Source organism: Dermacentor variabilis, chromosome 11 (genome assembly GCF_050947875.1).
Source record: "Dermacentor variabilis isolate Ectoservices chromosome 11, ASM5094787v1, whole genome shotgun sequence".
Taxonomy (NCBI): domain Eukaryota; kingdom Metazoa; phylum Arthropoda; class Arachnida; order Ixodida; family Ixodidae; genus Dermacentor; species Dermacentor variabilis.
In genome coordinates this window covers 82,708,343-82,733,662 of record NC_134578.1, presented here as the reverse complement: position 1 = coordinate 82,733,662, position 25,320 = coordinate 82,708,343, and the positions used below count along the sequence as shown (strand labels likewise).

Genomic DNA, 25,320 nt, shown 5'->3' with positions numbered 1-25,320 from the left:
GTACATGGTTTGCAAACAGTTTTCCCCTCTGCTAACGCGGCTTGTTCCTTGATTCTTAACATATACCTGAAACAACAGCATCGCGTCATCTCTTCAAGAAAGGTGGTTCGCAGAAAATCCTGCCGAATCACAGAGGCAGTGCGGAGTGACCAACATGTACTGCTTTATCAGAACATGGCGGTAACGCTAAATCATCCATCCAGTTACTTGCTACACATGGAGCCTGCCATTTGGAAGAATATACGCAAGAGCAATTGAGTAGTTAGCCTTGTGTTCACACCGGCTAGTGTACTGGTTACCTCTTCCCGAAGAGCAACTTACGTTGTTTCTGTGCCTGTTTTAGGCAAAGCTTTCTTCAATATTTGCGTGTGCGTGTTTTCGGAGAGGTCAAATTGCTACATTTGATTCGTTTACCCTGCGGCCATGATAGGAGTCACATTTATTTCCCGTACGTAAAACCCATAGCACCTAAAGTAAGTCTACATACTTCATTTTCAGTAAATGAGCCAGATATATGAGACACATACATTCTGGCTCATTCTTTTACTGCTCCTTAATGAACATTGTCTCTCTCTCAGATTACCAATATTCTTGTAGTTTAGGGAAGTAGTTAAGTCAACAAAAAAACTCAGAATTTATGCGCTATTTCGTTCGCGTTCTGAAATCCGTTACCGGCATTCATTTCGTCAATGGAAGTTCCAGTCACCAATCAATAAACTCGCGAATCTCGCGCGCGGCTTGCAGGAAAAGACATCGACGCTGTTTGCAAGCCCATCACGAAAGAGCGCACGGGCGCACGGTCGTTCGGCGCCCTGTTCGCCAAGCGGCTCCTGAGCCTCGCTCGCAGCTGGGACCTCTTCTTCTTCTTCTTCCTCCTGCCGCTTGCACTGTTGGCTCTGGACTCGTGGCGTTCGAACCCTCAGAACCTGCTGCTGAGGTGGAACAGCGCGGCAGCTTCCGCCGACGTCCCGATTAAACTGGGCGCCCACTTCCCGGAGTCCGTGGTCGTGCTCGGCGAGTCGCCGCCCACCAACGTGAGCCAGAGACTGCGGGCGCTCGTCGAGTCCGAGGGCTGCGGCGTGCGCTCCGCGAAAGACGTGAGGAAGGAGCTCCGCGATTCCATCGAGGACGACTTGCACAGCTACATTACCACGTACTCAATGGGCGTGGCGTTCGAGTCGAACGTGTGAGTGTGCGGACTCGATGTGAGGCCGCCGGCGTATACTGTTGCGTTAGGCTTAAGACGTGTGCACGCTGAATTGGGGCAGTTGGGTGCGGGGACTAATTTCCCCAACGCAGCGCGAACAGACGGTGACGCGGCCAGGGAGGACGTACGAAAAAAAAAACGACAATGCGGGGCGATGGCTCGCAACGGACCGTTTCCTCGGGACACTCTTGTTGTACTGTATTAAACGCATTCGCGCTGGCAGCGCTGAAATCTCATCTTGGACATCCCTCACTATTACACAGGTGCTATTTCAGTGTCTAACAGTGTTATGGAGGCTTAGTTTACGCGTCCGTCACCGTTATTCCTTGCAGATTACGCCGAGAGAAATGTAAACCACCGTTCTGTCATCAACTTGCGCCAAATCCCATGCACCGCTGAGTTAACAGCGTGGTGTCGTGTATTCTGCTGAACTCATTTGCTTCCCACATCTACCTGCGAAAAAAAAATCGCGTTAGAAAATGACGTGTTTACAACGATGGTAGCCGTATTGGGAAGCTATTGTTCAAGTAAACAGAATTGGCCAGACCTTGTCATATAATTTAGATGAATGCCACAAGATGTGGTACTTTGTTTGTACGTTCCCTGCTGCTGCAAAGTTGGTCGGGTGACCGTAACACAGAGCAAGGCGCACATAAAAAGAGAGAACAGGCCGTTTTAGCATTTCTGTTTGCTTCCTTCTTTGATTTACAGTTTCGTAAGTCGAATGTTTCCCCCAATAGATATTACGTGAGGCGTGTGCAGTTTAATAGAAAACTAATTATCGCAACGCACCTGCTGTAGGTAAGAGCACAGGTGTGCAGTACGGGCATCTCGACGACTTTTCGAGTCTGTCACTGAACATGCAAAAATTGTAGACAGGAGGCCTGACAAGTGAACGCGAACTGAATTTGCAACGGCAGGTGCAGTGACTTGCGCATTCAGCAGAACTGCGGTGAGGGACAGACCCAGTTGCGAGTGTTGCATGGAATCACCGAGTATAGTTACACATGCAAATATACTAATGCTTGTCTCTCAAATCGGCGCGCAGTGTATCTTCGCGACACACATTGCGCACTGACAACGCAACGAGATCTCTCATCCGCGCAGCATACGGATGATTCCCAACCCGACGAGTGACGTCACACTTCCAATCATCGTCAACCTGGTGGGCACGGCCTGGCTTCGCGCGCTCACAGCGCAGCCAACGGCGCAGTTCAACGTCACCGTCACTTTCCTGAAATATTCTCGTGTGTGGGGCGAAGCACTCGTCCTCGCTTCGCGATTTGTTGCTTGGTACTACTGGATGGTCGTGCCCTCTCTGACCTACTCGCTGGGCTTCGCCGCGTACGGCTCGTTCCCGGTCACCGAGCGCTTGAGCGGGGCTCGAGACGTACAGCTCATGACGGGCATCCCGGGCCTCGAGTTCGTCTTCGCCCACTTCGCCTTCGACTTCCTCTACCACGTCTTCTTCAGCGTGTCGTGGTGTGCCGTCCACTACAGCTTCGGCCACTACTCGGCTGCCACATTCGGTAAGTGCGCCCTCTGGGCGGGCTCTTTTGCCGACGCCGACACCACGCGCCTCGTGTATAAGTCCCGACCACGGCCGACGAGGTCGTGGATCCCTCGTTGACGCATCCGAAGTAGTGAACCGCCGACTCCGCCGTCATCGTGCTGCCCCGATAGAGTTGCACGCGTGGCTTGCGTTCGCCTTGTTTCGCGCAGCAGACGATTTTGCGCACTCTGCACGAGAACACGTGATTAGCGGTGTAAGTCAGTGCCACCGTAACGAGCACTGCGGCAGGCGCGAGAGGATGAGAGAGCATGATCGCGGCACTGCGAGACGGTAGAAAACGACATAGTTTCGTTCTCGGCGCGCGCGATTGCACGACGGTGGCAAGAAGCAGACGAAACGGAAGTGCACCTCTCTTGCTACGGTACGAAGTAATACAAAAACACCCATACATTCGGTTTGTACGATTTATTCTAACAGACTAAACGAATTCCCCCACTAATGTCGCCTTGAATAATTCTCAACGTCACGTGTAACTGAGTGACGTCACAACACTGCCATGTACGTAGGCGCACTTTTGCGATTGACGTCGACTGTCTGGCTGGGGGCGCGGCCCCCGCGAAGAGAAGAGCGAACGGTGTTTGTTTTGAGATTTAAGCTCCTTCCGCGGCGCGAAGGCGTGTAATACTTAGCAGGCACGATTTTTAGCGCGCATTGTATGCGCTGCGCTTGTCAGCTCAAAAATGGCCAGACCTGGTGAGATGCCCTTTAAGCGGCGGGATTAAATCCCGGCCCCAGCGGCCGACTTTCTATGAGGGCGAAATGGAAAACGTCCGTGTTCCGATCATTGGGTGCGCGGTAAGGAGCCTCAGGTGGTCAAAATATAATTCGGAAGTCCCCCACATTACAGTGGTCCTCATAATCATATTGTGGGTACAGCATGTAAAACCCCATATTTTTAATCTGAGGGTATTTTGTAAACACTTCCAGAAAAAAGAACGGCTTTTGCGCCTCAAGAGCCTCGTAGAGAGTTGAAAGAGCTGTCAAAATGTAGGTCTCAACGAGAAAATAAGCGAGAATCAGTCGCAAAATAAGTAAGAATAACGCCACAGGTGTAATTAGCTTCAATGTAGTCTAACTGGATTTCACTATGCCCCTGTAAAAGGTACACCGCCGTAGGTGTAGGTATGTTGAGGCAAAGCCACCGCACTGCACACATGTTGGAAATGGAGCAGGTTGGCTTGTTACTGAGCAGCGCTCACGAGCGGCATTGTGTCTGAAAGGCGGCTTCGGCGGCGCCCACAAGAAGCGAGAATTAATCGCACGGTATTTAGGAAATAATGGTACGGGCCGGTTTATCGACAATATTGCAATAAATTAAACACATTGCGCCTTAGAATGGCAAATCAATTCTGCGGAAGCCTGCAAGGGGGAGGCAAGTACATATCCACCCGAATTGCAGCTTGTTCAGTTGCTGGGTGGCTTCCTCTGTAGTTTCGTTCTACTATTGGGGTGGAGGCCATTTTATGCGAAGCATACTAGCCGCACAACCACGCTCTTCCTTGCTGCGCCGCGCGCGGCCGCGTAGCTACCACATGACGTCATAACAGCTGCAAAAGCGGAGGCTCAACTCGTGCGCTCGCTTGCGGCCGCGTAGCTACATAGCCGGGTCTCAGCTCGTGCGCTCGCCTGCGGTCGCACAGATGGTACTGCGGCCTAACTCCCGCTCCTCCCGCTAGGGCACTGACGTCACAACAGCTGCAAGCTGGGCTCAACTCTTGCAAGATGGGCTGGGTGGGAATCGAACCAGAAAGGAGCTGTTTCTAAGGCTCAGGCGTGCGTCACTTGCTCAAGCGCACATTTCGTTGCCACACCGAAATCTGCGTTGCTCGACGCTCACCGCGTCCATTGCGGGGCGCGTAGTCGCTGCGCCGTAGCCCATTGTCTTACACCCCTTGGCGGGTCGACGGGAACGCTGTCGCGTTCCACTCTTGAAGGCGAAGCAGAGTAACGCATGAGTTGTTTCTTCGTCTAGCCGAACCAAATATAGCCAAGCAACAGCAGTTCACCAGGCTAAACAGTGGTTCAACTAAAATAAAGGTTAGTATGCTTCGCATCCTGGGCTTAAACTTAGCTAAGCCACAGCCATTTTTTTTTCCCTTTCACTACACTTTAGACTGCACTATGTCAGGGATTGGCCTGCCTGACATTTTGGTTTAACAATATGGTCTCCAATCCACGCTTGTCGAGGTTGTTGGACAGCGAAGCTGTAAACGACAGCAACCGTGCTTTGCACTAGGATGGGGGCCTTGTAGCGGCGCGGCTATCACCTCCAGAGCCGGGGAAGAAGAACACGGCTCACGAGCATAGGGCGCGAGAACACGCTAGCGCGCTTAACCGGAGGGGCCGCGGAATCGGCCGCGCCGGATATGTCAGGGCACCATGGCTGGTAAACCTAAATAAATCCTACAAACATGTGCTGCTGCAATGCGTCCTTGCTAGGGTATTTAGGAGGGCCGCGCAAGCTGGTTTTCGTGGCCTTGGAGTTAACCACTTTATTACATCTAGTCGCAGCTCACGTGGCCGCTTCGCGCGGCTTTTGATTGCTGCGGGGGCCTTTTGTCTATGGCGTAACCGGTGCGAGGCCGTTGCCGCAGGACATCGTCGCCACGCTCTGTTTCCTCTTCTGGAGAAGCTCTACTCGGAGCTACTGTCGTTTCTGTCAGGGGAGTGGTTCTTCCTTTGGGAAGAGGAGTTCCTTCGAAAGTGGCCATGCCGTTGCCTGTCGGTGTCTTACGGACGCGTATGGCATGTACGTGCCCGTGTCTGTGTGTACGTTCTCTCGTATACATGATCATTTTTGTATATACGCATCTCGTAGCATCACTACAAAATTATGTAAAGGGTCTCTGCCACATCATCATTGTACAAAACCATCCTGTACACTGTATATACTGAACATCATTTTATAAAATGTGACAATTAGTTTATGTGTAGCTGTGCGTTTCCGTGGGCCTGTGTGGTTACATGTTAGTGAGTGAGGACTCGGACGCTTCTGTGAAAACGTGTCGTGTATACAATGCTTCCCACTTTATATATGTTATCGTCCAGTTGGAATTGTGCCGTGATTGTCACTCAGTGTTCGTATCGCCTCTTTTTGAAATAAACTATTTGTAAACACGGATTTTCTGCGACAGGGGCCCTTTAGCTCTGTCGCGTTAAAATGCAATGACTCGTACCCCCTTAAGGCGAAGCGCTCAGCAAACTAAAGCGAACAGTGCATACATTCTTTGCAATCACCCATAGAACACACAGAACAGCCTGCGTTTCAATAAAGAACAAGCTCAAAATAAGCATCCGAGCCATCATTAAAGCACTGCATACCCCCCTCAGTCGTTGTATCGATGGCTTCACAACAGCTTCACTGGACATGCACTTTCCCAGAGCCGGGATGGGGAGTCACTTTTCTTCATTATTTGTGCAAACCAGAACTGAACCGGAACGAAATTCGTGCACGTTGGACCCGAACCGAACCGATACTTCGTGCGGTTCGACAGCTTGCTTAGAATGTTGTTGAACGCCGGTGAGCGTAGATGGGCGTGATTATGAGCATGAACAGGTACGTGTTAGTGTGAGCAGAAGAGTGTGCTAGTCAGTGCGTGACAGTGCATGCGTGCAGACGTAAGTGTGAACGTGAACTTGAAGTAAGCTCTGATCTTTCTCTGTATCAGCGGTCCTTTAGTGATGTTGTAATTCACGTGAGAAATGAACCTGCGAGTTCAGATCAAAATCGGGAAGGTGCGATTCCACGACATTTCATAGAGTCCGATTCCACGCTTCCGTTGGTATGAACGCGTCCGTAATCGCGTAAACCTGAGGGATCACGAGTAAACCCGCGACTTTGAACGGGCTACCTGAGTCTGGTTCTTGTAAGCCTGAGTCCAAGTGAGCCGGTTTAGCAAAATTTGGGTGAGCCTGAACCCGAGTGAGTCCGGCTGAGTAGGATTTTTGTGCGCTTGAGTCTGAATGAGGTCAGTTTGAGTAGAACTCTGCTGAGTAACGTTCGGTTGGTGAGCTCGGCTTAGTAGAATTTCGGTGTTTGGGTGAGCCTGAACCCGAGTGAGTCCGGCTGAGTAGGATTTTTGTGCGCTTGAGTCTGAATGAGGTCAGTTTGAGTAGAACTCTGCTGAGTAACATTCGGTTAGTGAGCTCGGCTTAGTAGAATTTTGGTGAGTCTGTCTGATTAAGAAAAAATATATCAGTGAGTCTGACTGAGTCCCAATTCTATTTCCGACCTATGATAATCCCTGGCCGCACGCGCACTTGATACAGTACGTTGTAAAAAATTGAAAGCCTGAAATTTATCAGTCATAGGGTACGTGGATCATGCAAAGCATATGTACAGAAGAATAATAGTTTGTTGGATATCATCCGGCAGGCATTACCTACTGGTGACCAGATGCTCGCCGCTATTGTTGAGAATAAAATTGTACAAGCACAGCATAATAATCGCACCAGCCGAGGGAACTGAAACTGGCAATTCAGGAAACGGTAAAGGGATGCTAAAAAACACTTTAAGCGCACTTAAATAGAAAGACTCCTCGTCTAGAAGTCTATCCCCGTTTTATAACTGCCTATAAATGACTTTATCGCGTAGAAAATTACCGCACGAGGTGTTGCCGTCGCTCCTCAACTTGAATCGCCCACGCCAGGACGGTCAAATTGTCGAAATCATCACGTGGCCCCCTCTTTGCCGCTCCCTGTACTGACGTCACGTGAGGGATACCACAGTCTAACATAGGTAGCGCCACATTGATTTTTTTTTCATTTTCGTCATTATTTCGCCTACAAATGCTCTGTTTTCGCTATGAATGACGAATTGATTATTACAGAAACCTTATCCTTGAATCTAGCTCGACTTACTATTTTTCTTTGGTTTCCTTTAGTAACTGCGCAACGACCGATGGAACGACAGATGATAGACTTAACGTTAAGAGAAAAGAAGACGGCGGCGTGTAGCAAAGACCAAACGGAGGTAGCCGGCATTCAGGTTGAGAGTAAGAAAAGGGGTAAAAGCAGTTGGGCAGGCCATGTAAAGCCGTAGAGATGATAAGCGGAGGCACACATGAGGACATCATGGGCCTCACGGAAAGGTAGCCGCAGTGAAAAGTAACAGAAAACTAGACAGTGTGATGGCATTAGGACGCTTCCAGACATAGGACGGCGTCAGCTGACGCAAGACTGGGGTGACTGAATTTTGGCAGGGGGCGTAAAATGGAATGGCTATGGCGATAAATCGGGATGAGGGTCAAGCCACGGTCATGCCACTGAAATTCGCTGTATACGTCTCCCTATCTCTTTCTTTTTCTCTTGCAGGCATGTTCTTGTTGGTTTTTCTATTTTTTGGGCCGCTAGCTATTGCCCTTGGCTACTGGGTGGCGGAATATTCACTGTCCTCAGGTGCAGCAGTCATTTGGATTTTCATAGCCCTCTACATTGGAGGTAAGCAGCAACACCATCTACAGGTCTCCAATGGCGTTTGGCAATACAGCCTGCGGAGCCTCGAGAAATTCTGTTTAAACCACTTGCAGGTTGAACGTTCTAAGCTGTTCAACATATGTATAATTACAGAAAAACACGTATTTGTTGCGCCGGCTTCCTATATACACGAAACGAATGCTCGTATTGTCTTTACCACAACGTTTTACACAGTGCAATCTTCCTATATGCAAGGTGTTCTGGTTATCATGCAGAAAGATTTTTTTTAAAATGTGGGGCCAATTATATGGGTGAAACAAACTCTAAACTGGTATCAGTAACCCAAAGGACCTTTCAGTGTAGTCGACGTTTCTTTTAATTAGCACGCGATGATTTATACCTTAAGTTAATAGTTTAAATATCTTCATTGCGAGAGCAAAATTGCAAGGTCGTCCAAATAGGTCGCGAAGCTTCGGGCGAAAAGCGGTTCAGTACGAATTGTCACCGACATCAGCAAGGGTGGTTAAGGGAGCAGCGATTCAAGCGCGACTACGTTTGGCGGGAACAAACATTGGGAAACAAAAAAGCGTTTTTTAATTCAAGCGAGGCACAGTTAGATTCATTAAACGAAAATAAAATTTCTGGTCAATCTATATATTGGTGACGAGTTAAGAAAATACAATTTCATTGAATTTTTTATTATTAATAAATACATTTCTTTTCGGAGCCCGTCGTTACAGGGGGCGTTGACGCCGCTATCACTCGCAATGCAATGCAGCTCTTGAAACGTGCAGAAAGGCGCGCTCGTAAAGTTCACCCGTTGAAATACGCCCCCCTCATACGTTGTGCGTTATTGCATGTCGCAGCTTGAATTTGGTGACGCGGGTAGCTTCATCGCTTTTTAACCTGTTCAGTCAAAAGTAGTGAGTTATGAGGGCCAGATAATTGTTTATTTGTTTTCATGCGACTGCGCTGGCCGACGGGCTTGGCATCCGACGAAGCTCTCTTCGTCGGCTGCTACTGCCGCGTTCCACAACGCCAGCGCGCAGGACACCATGCTCGTCAATTTAGTTAGTGTGTCCATGTTTACAAGTTTATACTGCCGATAAATCTACTATCCTTACTTCGTATAGCTGTCCACTAATTTACTATCGCAGTCGATTGCTATAGAAAATTAGTAGGCAGCTATACGAAGTAAGGATGGTAGTTTTATCGGCCGTATAAACATCCGCTTACTAACTGAATTAACGAGCATGGTGTCAGCGCGCACAAGCAAGCAAGAACACATCACACTCTACGTGCGCGGGCACTCGCTGTCAAAACGCTGGTGTGAGCAAGCGCGGCAGCAGCAGCGAGCGAAGAGTCCTTCGTGCTGTCTATCGCTTCAACGCCATAGCGGCGAGAACACAGCGCGCACAAAGGTATGAGCCGTCTGCAGAACCCTTTCAGATACCGCGCGCTCGACCACGCACGGTCGTGCAAAGTGCGCACTCGTTGGCGGAGTCTAAGCCGCCCACCTACCTCACGCGCTGCCTCCCCCCCCCCGCTTTCTTCCATATAGGGCACGCGAGATTGAGTTGCTATCGTAGTTCCCCTTGCATCCGGTTGCGAAATGCGTAGTTGCTGCCCGAGCACAACGCCGCCCCCCTCTCTCCATCCCTCCATGCACGGCTTTTCGCGCGGCGGAAGGCTGCGCGTTTGCTCTTCGCTTTCTTCCTTCTCGAGTGCCAGATTGAGCCGTGACCGTTGGCTTCATTCGCGTGCTTTCATGAAACTCGCACATACAGCACACGACGCGCGGCGTCGGTGCAATCGCCCTTCGGCTCCTTGTGGAACATTACGGTGGCGTTGACGCAAAACTGCGCCCGAAGTGTCCATGTAATTGCTATTGCAATAAAAAAGGAGATAAAAGAGAAAGATAACCGTTCTCGTCTTTCCGCCTTGAAAGCTTATTTTTCCGCATTACTTGGGTGTGTGCAAAGGAGCCTGCTTTGGGACTGCGCAGTATGAATAGTGATAAATTAGGTGCTTGTAGATGCGATAGCGACGCAATAGCAGATGACTGACAGACTAAGGAAATGCCACGTTACCGCGCTCACATCGCAACATAAAAATGCACGCAGAAACTCCTCTGCGAGTTGCCTGAGTATGCGTAAGCATTGTGCCACTCGCTCATCACCACGCAGCCCGGTGTCATTATCAATGTCATGAAACTTGATCGGTCGAGTACAAACGACAACGCTGTGGCGACATGAACGGGTGCGGCCGGCGTCGCGAGGTGCGCTGATGACGTTCCGATCATTACAAGCTGTTATCGCTCTTTAGCACCTTATCCATCCGCGTCGAGCCATCGACCAAACGTACTCCGGCGTCGGCTTCGTATGGCACCGTCGCGCGGGCCGCACCTTGAAAGCGATCTGTAATGCCGACAGAGAGTGCCGACTGCTGATAGCTTCGCGCGCTGTGTCTTCGCCACTTACTTAGCGCAGAAGAGACACAAGCGCGCGCGTATCTCGAAAGTGAGCTGCGAAAGTTGCACAGGGAGGCGTGTGCTGAGAGCTCCTTGAGTGCTGTGTCTTCGCCGCTTCGTTCGCGTCGAAACGAGAGGCTGCACGAAGATGAGTCCATTCGCTGCTGCGGGCGCTATCTCGAAAGCAGTCGCCTTAGGGAACGGACGGGGGTGACGGTTTTCTCGTTGCGTAAGCATAAGAAAATGCTTGACGCATTTAAAAGGGAAATAGGATAAATAAATAGGATAAACTGCGTGCTCTAACCTGTGTAGGAGAAACAAAGAAGAAGAGGCAGATGAAGAATAAGCAGCGAGACATTTATGGCGAAGGAGAAGCAGATTCCCTGCCTCCACAGAAGAAATGCAGGTCGTCTGATTAAAAAGAAATATAGTACAGAACGCAGCAATACAGGAACATTGTAACCCTGTGATTGCATGAACGTAATTGTGTTTAGAACATTATGATGTGGTGTAAGCAGGACAGACATGATAAGCCACGAAAGTGGCTACAGAAATTGTGAGAATTGCCTACTAATGCGTAAGCATTCTTGGACACCGGAAAATTGGTGGGTAGACATGCATAAGCTAGGAAAAGGAAGTAAGCAAAAGCGAAATAACAGCCGAGCCAAAGAATGATTATGGCTCGGCTGTTACTTCGCTTTTACTTACTTGCCTTTGCTAGCTTGTGCATGTCTACCCATCAATTTGTGGCGCCAAAGAATGCTTACGCATTAGTAGACAATTCTCACGATTTCTCCGGCGCTATTTGTTTGGTCGCTAGTAATTGAAATGAAACGTATCTATTTCAGATGGCAGCAAATTCAGTTAAAGGATTGTGTAGTTAGCGATATCCACATGATTGGCATCGCTTCTAATGCGTTCTTCTCCAGTGTTGCAACAGAGAACGTTGCGCAGTTCGCTGGAATACCCGTGCAAGTCATAATTCCCCGCCCCCCTCCGCAATGGCTAAGTGCCCCGCCTCCCCCTTAAAAGACGCTGCGACCCATAGTGGCTGCTTCGAATGGCATTTCAAGCTTCCCCGTAGACAGTGAAAAATAAATATGATCACAATGTTACAAATAGAAGTTTACGTGATGAACAAAGAGTGTGGTACAAATCTTGTATAAATGTTAATGTATATGAATTGAAAGTGATTAAAATGCACTGGCAAAAAGAAACTATTTGTGAACTGTCAGCTGCTGTATAGCTACGTTATCGTAAATTACTATATATGACTGTGTTAATGTGCGCGACATTCATGAAACACCGGAAAGAATTAAGGCTATGTATGTTGTAAACAAGACACTGGATCAACATACTTCCACTTCGTAGAAGGTTCGGGACCAGAAAAGGAATTTTATAACACTAGTTTTGAGATACACTGCTCTCCTGATTAATCATTTTTAGGTTTAAGCGGGCCGTGCCTAGTTCTTTGTGCAATGTAAATGCAATGGAAATGCAATGGAAGTGGCGTTTCGAGCCCCTGTAGGGGACTCGAAACATCATAAAGAGCAGTTTTTAGTTGAAACTATGGCGAGTGTTTGTTTGTTGTCAAGAATAAAAATGCCTCATGATTGAGAGCCTTTGTTTTTGTGCACCCCCGTAATGTGTTAGCGGAGCTTAAAGCATTAATGGTGCTGGGCTGCTAAGCACGAGGTCGCCGAATCGAATCCCGGCCATGGGGGCCGCATTTCGATGGGGGCGAAATGCGAAAACACCTAGCTGTGTACTTAGATTTAGGTGCACGTTAAAGATCCCCAGGTGGTCGAAATTTCGGAGTCCTCCACTACGGCGTGCCTCATAATCAGAAAGTGGTTTTGGCACGTAAAACCCCATAATTTAATTTTTTTAAGGTATCAATGAATAACTGAGAGAAGAAACACAACTGAAGCCACCTGCGGCGCCTGCATACGTAAAATTTCGCCCTGCGCCGTTCCCGTCTGGTGTATGGGCTGTCGGTGCGTTGCGGCCAAGGCGGCCCCCGGCACCCTGCACGTTAGCGTTTCGCGGAACTCTGCAGCTCGTAGCGACAGCACTTCTGAACCACGGAAGTGCCCGCGTGCGCAAACTCGCGCAAGCAAGCCGAAACGTAAAGCGCTATGCGTGGAGTCGCTGACAAACTCGCGTTCTTGCGAAAAAAAAAAAAAAAGATCCTATCTCGCGCTGTCCCGAGCAAGACGAGAGCCACGAGATATCCACTACACGTCACGTGTACGCTCCGGCCGCGAATGCTGATGACGCTCCGTTCTCGTCGTGAACTGCGCATGCGCGCCGCAGTTATTTATATATATATATATATATATATATATATATATATATATATATATATATATATATATATATATAAGCGGCGATATAAGCGATATATAAGCGCAGTACTAAACCGCATTTCAAGGCGATGTGGCAGCATTAGAGATGCCTATATTTTTTTTATTCCCACAACTACAGCCTTCACACCTAGGATCCATGTTAGGTGAACGGGTTTTCGTAGGGCACAGTATAAACCAGTCGCATGAAACAAACCATCCAGAATCGTGCCCCACTTTCCGGACTACAATCCACCTTGTCGTAGTGTCCCATTCTACGATCGATTTGTCCCGTTCGCGTCTGCAAAGACGGCAAGCCGAAGTAAGAACACATACAGTGTCTGCCAGTAAAAGGAGCCCTCAGTTCAATCCGTGCTGCTTCAAGATCTAGGAACGACAGCGATAGCCCGAAAATGCGCAGAGAAGCTGATCATGTTAATTTTTTTCTGGATACTGAGCGTCAGAGGTCTGTGCTTCGCAAGTGTATTCGAAGGCTACACGGTAAACTGATTTGCGCCCTCGAGAGTACTTAAGAGTGCAGATTCGTCAACAGCTCACATCCTTACACCCGTAAAAATGTAGGAGTGTTAGAAATCAATGTGCACTCTTAAAGGTGTAAATCGGTTAGCAGTGTAGCTTGCACTCTTAAAACGGATGCACCCTTTGGGGTCTATATTTGTCCCAAAACAATAATCTCCATCTCCGTTGCTTGCGTTTCCTTTCTTGAAAGCTCGGTGTTCGCTACTATCCTGTCGAGAATACTGTGTCACACTGATAGCGCGCAAGCCGTACGTGACTGGGAAGTGCCGGGCTCACAGCATTAAATAAAGGAAACGCGGGCAAGACAGATGACGAATATTGTTGTGGGATAAGATAAGCCCCAAAGGGTGTAATTTTTAAGAGTGTATAGTGTTCGCTTCCCGCTAAGGCCTGTGATATTATCGGTACAGCATAAAGGGGAACATGACATCCCCTTGCAAAAGTCATGTAACCAAAAGCCCATTAAGACGAAAAAAAAAACTTTGTAATTGAACAGAGATTTACCTTCGTCCTAATTCTCGAGCAAATGAGAATTTCATGCAACAGTGAAACTCGCCTGCTGTCGATCCCACTTAGACTACTTTTGTAGCTTTATAAGTATGACGATATCCCTCGTCACAAAGCCTTCTACACTTTGTGGCATGCCGCAGTACTTATTTCCTCATTAAATTTATGAAATATTAACTCCTTGGGCTTTAACGCGCCAAAACTATGATCTGATTATGAGGGGTGTCGTCGTAGAAAAGGGGGGGGGGGGGCGAACTCCAGATCAATTTTGACACCGGGTTTTTCTAATGGGCCCCTAAATATAAATACAAAAGTCGTTTTTGTTTTGCGTGTACTCGTCAACTGGCCCACTGAGCAATGTGGCCCATTGAGCATCTATAGCAACGAAAACACGTCACTTAATTTCGCGCTGCCAGCGACGTCCCTTCATGAGTGCGCCTGGCACGCTCATGACGCGGCGTCACGTGACGAGGCGCTTGTGACGTAGGGGCACAGTCGTGGCGCAACCACGACTCTACCGAAACGTGACCGTCCACGGGAGTAAAGCGCAGACGCAAGTAAAGGAGCGGAAGAACGCAGGAAAACGAGCGGAAGTGCAGGCAGCGAGGTACGCCATCGTCGCCAACTTCCGCAATGCTCGGCAAGCGGAACGAGCATCAACGTAAACAATACTCGTGGCGCAAAAACTCGGTCAGCACAGCGGCGTTCAGTTGGACATTAATGCTTTCGCATTCACAAACCGTAAGAAACCGTAAGCTCTCTTCGGATATTTTTTTTTTCATTTCGTCTCTGTCAAACTGTGACCGCCACTGCAGAGAATTCAATCCTCGACCTCGTACTTGGCAGCACATCGCCATGGTCACTATGTCATCGCGGCATGTGATGATTAAACTGTGCCCTATACATCTAACAAACGCGTGATGACAAGCCAATTCTCTCTTACCTCTTTTTTGGCGCTAGATTTCATTTTTTTTTTTCGCCGACTTCCCGATAATTTTCTTTCCGCGTTAACTCCAAGCTTCTGTCGCGCACCTCTTGTGGATTTCAGGTTGGGTGACCGCCACACTCGGCTTCTTTGTTTGGATTTTTGTATCGAAAGAAACCGTGCACTACGTGTCGCTCCTCGCCCCTCCGTACGCACTGTTGTCCGCGCTCGTCAAAGTGTGGAACGACGAAGAAAAACAGCTGCAGTGCAAGCTGCTGGGAAAGAGCAAGGTCCTCTTCAACAAAGGTGCAGTATTTTTTTTTTTTTTTAGGACAAAGCTCTTTGCTGACTTCACACGGGTTTCGCATATATTTGTATTTTCTGACCATTTCCAAAAAAAAAAAAAAGCAGCCCTGTCGCACCTCTGGGGCCTGGTAGCCCGTCGCAAGACATCAGAACGTAGGCCTTAACGAGAAAAGGAGTGAGAATTAGTCGCACAATAGGTAACATGAATGGTAAAGGCGCAATCCAGTACAGTATAAGCTTGTTACCCAATTCACTTTACCCCTGTAAAGGATGCACCACCGTAAGTATATACATGTTGAGACAAAGCCCCTATGGCCTCTTCGTCAAAAAAGGAAAGATCCGCCAAGGCTGACGTAACTGACCGTGAAATACGATGTGACAAGGATAAGAAATGAGTCAATACTAAAACACGAAAAAGAGACAGTAGGGATGGGTATATTCAAGATTTACTCGTAAATTCATTTGAACCACCATGTATGTCGACCTTGTTTTCCTTAGCATCGACATTTCATACACCTTTTCTTCTTTTATTTACCGACTTCATACGGGGTTTTTAGTATATCTGGAATCTTAGTATCTATGTATATAACCTCTTGACAAAAGGAGTGAATTCGTGAGTTTGGAATGCCGTAGGGAGTTGAAACAGGTGTCAAAACGTAGGTATCAACGAGACAAGAAGCGAGAATTAGTCGAAGGGTAGGCAATATTATCAGTGTAGGTGTAATTAGCACCAATATCGCCAAAATTAGCCAGATTTCACCATAGACGCAACTATCTCTGGCATCGGTCCACCTGGCACCTTGGTAAAAAAAAGCGTGTCAACATTGTTTGGCACGAAAGAAGGCAACATCGACGTACCTGCGCGCACAAAACTGAAAGAAAGCATGAAAAAAGCGGAGCGAACTTTTAGTAATTATTAGCAACCCTTCAAGTTGAGCGGGGTATTTGAAATGTTTCGCCACACATTACACCTAACTATTCGCCTATTTTTACCTAATTTGAACCTGGTGTCTTAGACAGTCGTCTTGTCACTATAGGAAACATTGCGATTAGCTGCAACATGACACTCTGGAACGCTTACACAAATTAAGAAATTATTGTTCGTCACTCACTACATCCTACTTAAACGAAATATAAAGAATGTGCCTTCCATTGTTCACCAATGAGTCCGGGAAAACCAGCTACACGCCGCGTATAACGCAAGAAATTTGGGAGAAGACGCAAATAATTCAGTACTTATTTCCCGAGAACATAACTAACGTGCACAGTTGAAAGTTCAGGTTCACTTCTCCAATAAAGCGGCGCACATTTCCTGTAACTATGAAATTTCTGGCGTTCTTGTGCTGTCAGCTGGATGGGGAAGCTTTATTATAATCGATTCACGTAATGATTTTAAGCGGAAAAAGCTAACGAGAGTTTCGTAAGTTTCATTTATCCACTAAGTGGGACACTCATATTTCAATATTTACGTGCATACTGGCCCTAACATTCTGCACATTTTCTCGAAACGTAAGCTTTGCGAGTGATATAGTTCTTTCTTCTTCTTCTTTTCTTTTTTTTTTTGAGCAATGGTGAAAACTGGCGTATAACGTTTTCAAGCACTTCTAGTCGCATTAGCAGCTTCGCCATAAGAAACAGGAGGCCATGTTGGCGCAAACCCTGCCCCTATAAACAAAAAAAACACAGTTTCGGCCGAAAGGCGAAGCACCAATTGCGATAGCAAATTAGCAGACAGCTATACGAAGTAAAGATAGAGTAATCAACAAATGGAGATTAGTGCAGGACACGATTAGAGACTTCCCCAGGGCGTTGAAGCACTCGCCCGATAACGAAGGCCATTATAATTCTGTCACCAGTACTCAACCTCTCGTAATGAAAAGGCCATTGTACTGTAATATCTGACGGAGAAGTGCGATTTGTCCAGTTCTATTCGATATTTCGAAAGAAGAAAAGAACTAATTGACATTACGCTTGACAACGACGCGAGTGGTGGAAAGGTTTCGTTTTCGCACTACTCAGCCCCACCCGCGCTTTCGCGCTTCAGTTGTTCGGTTATCACGCAGGGCTGCGCTCGTTTTGCTGGCTCGCGAAACTGGTACAAACTGCAAGTAGCCGGGAATTCCACGCTCACGTGATGTCGCGGGATACCCGAGCACGCCGCCTGACGGAAAGCCGCTGCAGCGGCGAATCCAACGTCATGTCTTGGCTCGGATTCTCCGTGGCCGCGCGTTTGTGTTTAACGCAAGAAAACCGTAACGCCGCCTGTCGGGCGCCGTTCTATTCACCGACGGCAGTAAAGGCCAGTGGTGGCGTGTGCAACGTCACCACTCCCCCGCTCGGGGCGGGCGATCTGAAGTGCGCTGAAGGTATGCAGACCCTTCTGACGCAACTTTCTGTTAAACTAAGTCTTTCCTTGTTGCTGCACACCGAACCGAAACGACGGAAACGCAACCAGATAGTAAGAATAAGACGCGTTTACGTCACGTGACTTCCTTCGCCCTCCATTTGTCGCGCGGGAGCAGCTCGAACTGCTCTCGGCGTCGACAAGCTGCTGCTGTTCTGCCATTGGATCACAGCACTCTCGTTCCTGTTCACCCATTGGAACGCAACCACTCCAGGGAGAGAACTTTGAGGATGCTTATGAGTGCACTCGCGAGCCAGTGTGCTCGGTGAACCCCCTTCGCTGCGTCGAAGTGCGTAGCCTCGGTACAAAAGCTCGTGATGATCGACGATGTCATCGCGGTTGCAATTATTGACATCGTTTCTATTAAACCTCGCGTTAGATACTGTTTTTAACTATGACATGCTCACATTTTGCGACCGTTGCTCGAAGTAACACACATGTGCTGTGCCGAACGGTTCACGCATCGCCAGTGCCATCAACTTTGCTTTCTCCCGTTGCAGTGCGCCGCCAAAGTGATATACTCACTGCACTGAGGTGCACTTGCTCGAAGTGACGCTAAAAAAAAATAACGCGGTCAGTTTCCACCGCCACACCCGTACAAACTGCTTGCTGGCCTCAAACGCGAAAGTCTGTAAAACGCAACGTGATCACGGATAATATACTCACGCCGGCCTTCACCGCATCCACAAAAATGGCCGCGAAACTCACTAATACGGCTTCGATGTAAAGCTAAAAAATAAGATCGCACCGGAAACCACCCACGATGGCTTCTAAGTTACGCATAACCTTCCCCAGCGCGCGCACGTGCAAACTTTATTCAACCACCATTAAGCATTGCTCACTTCACCTGTCGCGCTTAACGTAGCTCTCACGGTTCAGTGCGGGCTGAAACATGGTACGTGCATAAACGATTTCAAACGTCGTATCCCCCTCACAAAGACGTCATCAATGATAGTATCTGTCATTGAGGTACGTGTCAAGCTTGTAACCGCAAGCCCTACCCTCAATGTCCCTTTCGATAATTCCGCGGAACCATTTGTTCCGTTTTTTTTTCTTCTTCTGCAACATCTAGAATCGCGTCATGCCAAGCGACATCAGTGGTCACGCTGGCCAAGTGCCATCGGGCCACGTGGCATCGCTGTTAGCATGTCCGGAAGGACAGTTACTCAATTGCAATGCTGAAAGCCCCGGGTATACGTTAGCTCAGTTCGCTTAATTCTTTTTCCACGCGGTAATACTTTCGAGGCCAGCTGGCCAGGCAAAAGCTTGCGGTCGTATAGGCAAAAATTGTTTTCGCACTAAAAAGCGGTTCGGCAGCTATGCGACAGCCCAGAGCTGAGCCTTGTTTGCAACCATCATTGTGAACGAAGCTCGCGCATGGAAGCTGGGACGTCTGGCATGTTTATTATTATTATTTCTCTTGTTGTTGTCGTCGTCGTCGTCGTCGTCGTCGTCGTCGTCGTCGTCGTCGTCGTCGTCGTCGTCGTCGTTGTTGTTGTTGTTGTTGTTGTTGTTGTTGTTGTTGTTGTTGTTGTTGTTGTTGTTGTTGTTGTTGTTGTTGTTGTTGTTGTTGTTGTTGTTGTTGTTGTTTGTAGTCGGAAGACTCGTCTTTGCCTTCGCCAATGATTAGTCCCGGCCAGACAAGTTTTCATCAAAGCCTCGGCTTTGCACCTTTCTAAACTATTATTCTTTCTCTAATCGAAGCTTAGCAAAAGTCCACGAAAATGTGGGCGCCTGGAGTGACGAACAGTTCTTCTAAAACTAGTCCCACGGGTTTCACGACACCTGCACACACACGAAAGTTCTTGTCCGTCTTTTTTTTTTCTCTCTCTCTCTCTCCACTTGTGGGAACACCCCCCAGCAACCAACTTTTCGGAATAATTTTAACCCCGTTCTCTGTACGACAGCTTAACCCTTCTTGCGAAATATTTCGACTCCTCTTACATCACGAAGCCTGACACATCCCCTTTCTCGCCTGCTTTTAATCGCTTTATTCTAGTTGTAACTATGCAGCGCAGAATCGCGGGTGTAGCACTGAGCCAGCTAGGGAGAGGGGGCACATGTAGGAACAGAAACCGCGAATCGGGAATGGCTCACCTTCAGCAACGAAACAAAGGGGTGATAAAGGAACCACGCGTGGGTGATGTTCTCGTTGAGATTAAAAGGAGGACGTGAAGTCCGGCACATCATTATTAAACGGAGAGAGATCATGATCACTGCTCTGTTAGGATAACAATGGGTACAAATTGACAGATACTGACAGACGTTAGTCGAGGTCGGCAGGAAATCGGCTGCTCTCGGGGTATACGGAAATTTCCAGGTACAGGGAGCAGTCGGCTACTGAACGAGACAGTGATTTCACGTCGCTTGGAGAGGCATGTGTCCTTGGGGCGAACATAAAATAGGCTGATGATGAAGCTATCGATTAACAACTTCTGCAATGAAAATTATCAGAATTTTTTTTTAATCGGGAAAAAGTGTGCCAATTCATGCAGGTCCATAGCTCACGAGGCTAATGTGTGACTAAATACAAATAGGTAGTTACAAATGATTCGTAGCAAAAAGGAAAGAACATGGCACTCCATAACGGAACATAGGGCGCTATAACATAAAGTTATTCCAAACTTTTCTATTCCAATTCTGCAATCAGCCCTTCAGGATTGGTCAAAAAATTTTCGGGCCACCCGCGCTTCGCCTGTCTCTCACGCGACTTCACAAAAACCGCGGGAACGCCCCATCTGATATGATGCGTGCACACCGATTATGCATGATTAGACCAAACGAAACAAAAATAATTATTTCTCATTCGACGCCTTTTTGCCACGGTACTCTGCCATTGATCAAACGTAATCGGACTGCGCCCACTTCGCCTGTCTGCCACGCAACGTCATGAAACCGCGACAACGCATACTGTCAAAGTGACGTGTACGTGTAAAAGATCCATGAATATGTCGAACAAAACTGATTTTTTTTATGAATAGTCGGAGGTTGCCCCGTTTGGAAAGGAATAGAAGATGGCTGCCCACATATTGCTCTGCACTAGCTAGTGGGAGCAGCCGCGGAGCGTGGATTTATTTGCGTATAATAAACGTTTTTCCGTGGCAACACAACGCTATAGAGCTCTTTCGGCACGTCTGCGTTTGGCAACTCTTCTTTGCTGAGGATCCGTTCTGGTGGCATTTTTAACGTTCCGTTGCACGCCGCCGCGATTTTCGCCCATCCACCGCAAGCTAAGGGGAAGCGGACCAATCGCAGACGCCGGCCCCACCCTCTTCAGCCGGTTATATACTTTCACTGTTCTGGCTCGGCCCCATCGAACTCCACTCCACTTGAGCGTCCTTCTCACCTCTTGTCTGCCAATTCGATAAGGGAATATCCTCAATGTAGGCGACGCTATTCGCTTTGAAAGCAAGAAAAGTGACCTCCTACAAACAACGAGCCCGTTTAATTGGGCTTTTCGAACAACGCTGCGGGTTACCACCCGATGCTTGCGTCGGTGGTTATGCAAGTTTGGCGTCAGGAGATTGGAATAAAAACAAATTGGAATAGTTTTACGTTATAGAGCCCATAGTTTAAGAGAGCGTACAAGCAAATTTCAACATGCGAAGAAGCACCGCACAGCATTGCATAAAGGAAATCCCAGAGCTGCCTCTTAGAGGAGCGAAGTGCAACTGGCAATAATCCGGAACAGACCACTGTCATTTGCACTGTGTGTGTGTGTGTGTGTGTGTGTGTGTGTGTGTGTGTGTGTGTGTGTGTGTGTGTGTGTGTGTGTGTGTGTGTGTGTGTGTGTGTGTGTGTGTTGTGTTGTGTGTGTTGTGTGTGTGTGTGTGTGTGTGTGTGTGTGTGTGTGTTGTGTGTGTGTGTGTGTGTGTGTGTGTGTGTGTGTGTGTGTGTGTGTGTGTGTGTGTGTGTGTGTGTGTGTGTGTGTGTGTGTGTGTGTGTGTGTGTGTGTGTGTGTGTGTGTGTGTGTGTGTGTGTGTGTGTGTGTGTGTGTGTGTGCGCGCGCGCGCGCGCGCGCGCGTCTCCCACGTGACCGGCTTCCTACACATCGCATACACTGCTTTTAACTCCTACACTCCTAATGCTAGCGCATTAAACGTTGTCAACCTGTCATAGCGCGGTAAGCTCGGCAAGTCGTCGGTAAGCTTTGGTACGTCAACGGCGGCGCTTCGCTGGAATTATTGTCAATTACTTGGCATTGGAATGTTCTGGAGCGAAGACACGTGATACGCCCCTCGAAGATCACTTTTTTGTACTAGAAGCGGAGAACCTTTCTTTGTAAGTGAAAAGCACGGAATTTTTTACAAAGCTGCAGGACTTGGCACTCAGCTACACAATGTTTGCTGTCACACGTTCATTGAGCTTTTCATAGAGTTCGGCTCAAATCGTGCCCCAACCACATAACACTGCTTACCCGATGCCACATTTTGCTGCAATTTTCTGCACTTTCAAGGCAGAGAGTTGGGCTTGTTGGAATTTAGATAAGGACGTGTTCCAGTGCGTAACGAAAATGATAAGGGCAGGTGCAGAAAGGACGATAGAAAAGGTAGAGCGTTGGACTAGCGCACCACGGCGATAACCTAATTTTTACAGCGTGTATGACTCGAATCCCGGAATTTCTTCGTCTCCGTCAACAGAACAGTCGACAGAAAACCATTCTGAGAATTGAAGCGAGAAGTGCCGATCTCCATTGGAATTACGCATGCAAGACACACCCCAATATTCGTTTCAATAAAGAAAAGCAGAAAACAAATGTCAAAACCACAAGATAAGGCGCGTTCAAACAATGCGAAGCGCGTAGTGTTCGCCGCATGAATTTCCCGGCAAAGATTACGGCTGCATAAGCTGCAGTTGCCGGGGGATGGAAAATGTAGCATACGAAGCAGGGAGTGACGTCACTACACGTTCATATTTAAATAAAGAACCCGCCTAGCAACTAATTTCGTTTTTTTTTGTGATAGCGCTATGGGAAGGTCACACATAGCTAGGACTCCCGAAGAGCAGCGGGAACATGCTGAGCGGCGACGGGAACAGCAACGCTAATACGCGCAACGGCGTAGTGCTCAGGCTACGCAAGGACGCAGCGGTTCCCGCCCAAAGCAAGCCACGCACAGTTAGCGCACTTTTTACACTGTACCTTTTTAGTTAAGTGCTGTGCATTTAACTGTCTTGCTGTCAATCATTTCACATAGTGCATTGCTCAGTCGTTCGAGGCTACGTCACAAGGCTACGTCACAAGGCTACGTCACAAGGCTACGTCACTTCGCTGGTCAACCACCTTCACAACGTGGATTGGAGCCCAATTCTTTAAGAAAGATGCTCGAAACGACTTTTTTGACCAGCTCAAAGGGACACTAAAGCAAAACACTAAATCAGCATAGACGTATAAAGCGTTCTCCGAAAAATCTGTTGTCGCTGTTCATTTCGAAATACTAGCTCGATTATTAGACGTGAAAATGAATGTCAAAGTTTGAGCTTTTTGGATATCGCACCAAATTCTCAACGCCGGTACGTCACTGTGACGTCAGAGAATTCAAACTACTTCTTTTTTTTTTCATACTTAGGTGGCGTTAGCGCCGCAAGAGTTCCCGAAACTCGCAATGCTAAATGTTCGGCTCCTTTAGAACACTATGTCCTCTATATTTACCGCTAAAGGATCGACTAGGCCCTAGAAGACGTTGTCGAAATCCATGACGTGCCAGCGAGCTGGTGCTAAAACTTCACAGAGGTGTCGGCACCCGTCTATTGTTATTTAGCTCTTTCTAGCTTATACCGAGCATCTTATCGTGGTAAGAGTGGTGATTTCGATGTTATAGAAGAGTAGTTTACTGATACAGAAAAAAGTTGATGTATTTTTTTTCTCCTTAGCTGCCCTTTAGAGCGTTGGGCGTCAACGAAAAAAAAATGATGAAGTGTATGTGGCTAATCTATAAAGCCCTACCGACCACGCAAGGTGCGCTGTACACAGGCAAGCACTAAATTTATTACAGCGCAGAGACAGCCGCACGAACCAGCGCCGCAGATCGTCGCAAAAAAAAAAAAAAGATGGACAGACAAGATCTAATAATGAGAGCCTCACAACCACGTAACACAAGATGGTCACACGATATAGTCTTGTGACGATTTAAACTTGCTTATACGCACTGGTGGCTAGCAGGCGACTCGGCGGGTGCGATCAATATTAGTGCAAGACTGCAGACTGCGAGTGGGTGGCACTCGAATTTCTCGGGGCTAATGGTATCTCATTAGGAATTACATTTCGTCAAACAGAACGTAACGCAGAATTCCAGGGCAAAATATCTATTCTTTTATGCATACTGAAGCGTTAAGTCCATATTCGTGCCAGTCGGAAGGTTCTTTAGCTTCAATAAACGGCTGCTATACGGCAATGCACTGGTCTTGAGATTTTAGTATGTTCCGAGTTGCTATGAAGTGCCGGCCTATAGTGCAGGTCGCCCATGTCGTACCGCGATTCACGAAGGACTGGAAGCTAATACAGTAGTATACCGTGCGCCCCAGCTAACCCGGATCAATCTGTTTAAACAAAGGCCTACGGGATACGACAATGGGAACCAACAGGGACAAGAAACAAAAAAAAAACATTCTTTCTATCCGGTTATTCTTTTTTACTATGTTCTCGTATTTTTACTCCGCAAGAAGTTATCAACCAACCAGCTCAGCGACAAGAAGTAAAACTTTTTCCCCGTTACCCAAATACAAAACCAACCAATTTAAGGGCTGGCGCTTCGCTTAGGTGATTTTCGTTTACCGAGATTCTACTCTCTCTATCTTTTAATAAAGAAAATGCGTTTACAAAGGTTCTCCGACGATTACGATACTTCCTAATGCGAAGTCTGAACGCAGCTCTATATGTGTATTCATTTCGCGGTATATTGGCTGGCGCGGACAATCTGTCTCGTGCGGCTGACGTGAATGGATTCGCTTGCATCCTACGCTGGGCTCGTTCGCTCGGTTGCGCCGTCGACGCAGACCCGCAGGAACTGGCGCCTAAGAGCTAAGAGCTACTCTCTCTCTCTCTCTCTCTCTCTCTCTCTCTCTCTGTGTATATATATATATATAACGCTCATTGGTGAACGACTTGGAAAACAAACAGCGCTAAAAATGGGACTAAACAAGATCCGGCCTGTGTCTGCTTGTTTATTCCCGTTTTTAGCGCTGTTTGTTTTGCAAGTCATTTATCGGTAACTTGCTTCCGACCAGCTGCTGGATCGAAGGCAAATGCCAAACGGCGAAGTTTACATTCTTCCCTCCATATAGCATAAGTATGCGTAGCTCCCGTTTAGGAAATCAACTGCTGTTGACTGCAACGTACTTCTCTCCCGAGACTGAAAATAAAGTTGTACCTCAGTCAAGCGCGCTCGTTCCGCTTTCCTCGCCGTTTCTAGTCCGCCCAGCCACCCCACTATAGGCCTCGTGCACCGCCTATAGAGGCGCCACTGATAGCCACCTAGCGGGCGCTTCCAACAATACGCGCGGGAGCAGTAGCAGACGACAACGCTTTGCAGCAAGGGTGACTGAAGTTCGCGGCTGCGATTTGTCCTTTGTTCGGGCGCCAGACTGCTGCTTCTGCGGTGACAGCTGTAGGGAAGACGCAAACCTCTGTG

General features: G+C 47.9%; 1 protein-coding gene across 1 annotated transcript in view; it reads left to right on the top strand.

Moving 5' to 3' along the window:
- The window catches only part of LOC142563353 (uncharacterized), a 34,148-nt gene extending 13,953 nt beyond the window's left edge, over positions 1-20,195 (top strand). Inside the window, exons 3-7 of the mRNA XM_075673916.1 lie at positions 745-1,186; positions 2,315-2,736; positions 8,094-8,219; positions 15,106-15,288; positions 20,188-20,195. Of these exons, the coding sequence (XP_075530031.1) occupies positions 745-1,186; positions 2,315-2,736; positions 8,094-8,219; positions 15,106-15,288; positions 20,188-20,195 (1,181 nt within the window). The remainder of the gene's footprint in view (positions 1-744; positions 1,187-2,314; positions 2,737-8,093; positions 8,220-15,105; positions 15,289-20,187) is intronic.
- The last annotated feature ends 5,125 nt before the right edge of the window (positions 20,196-25,320 follow it).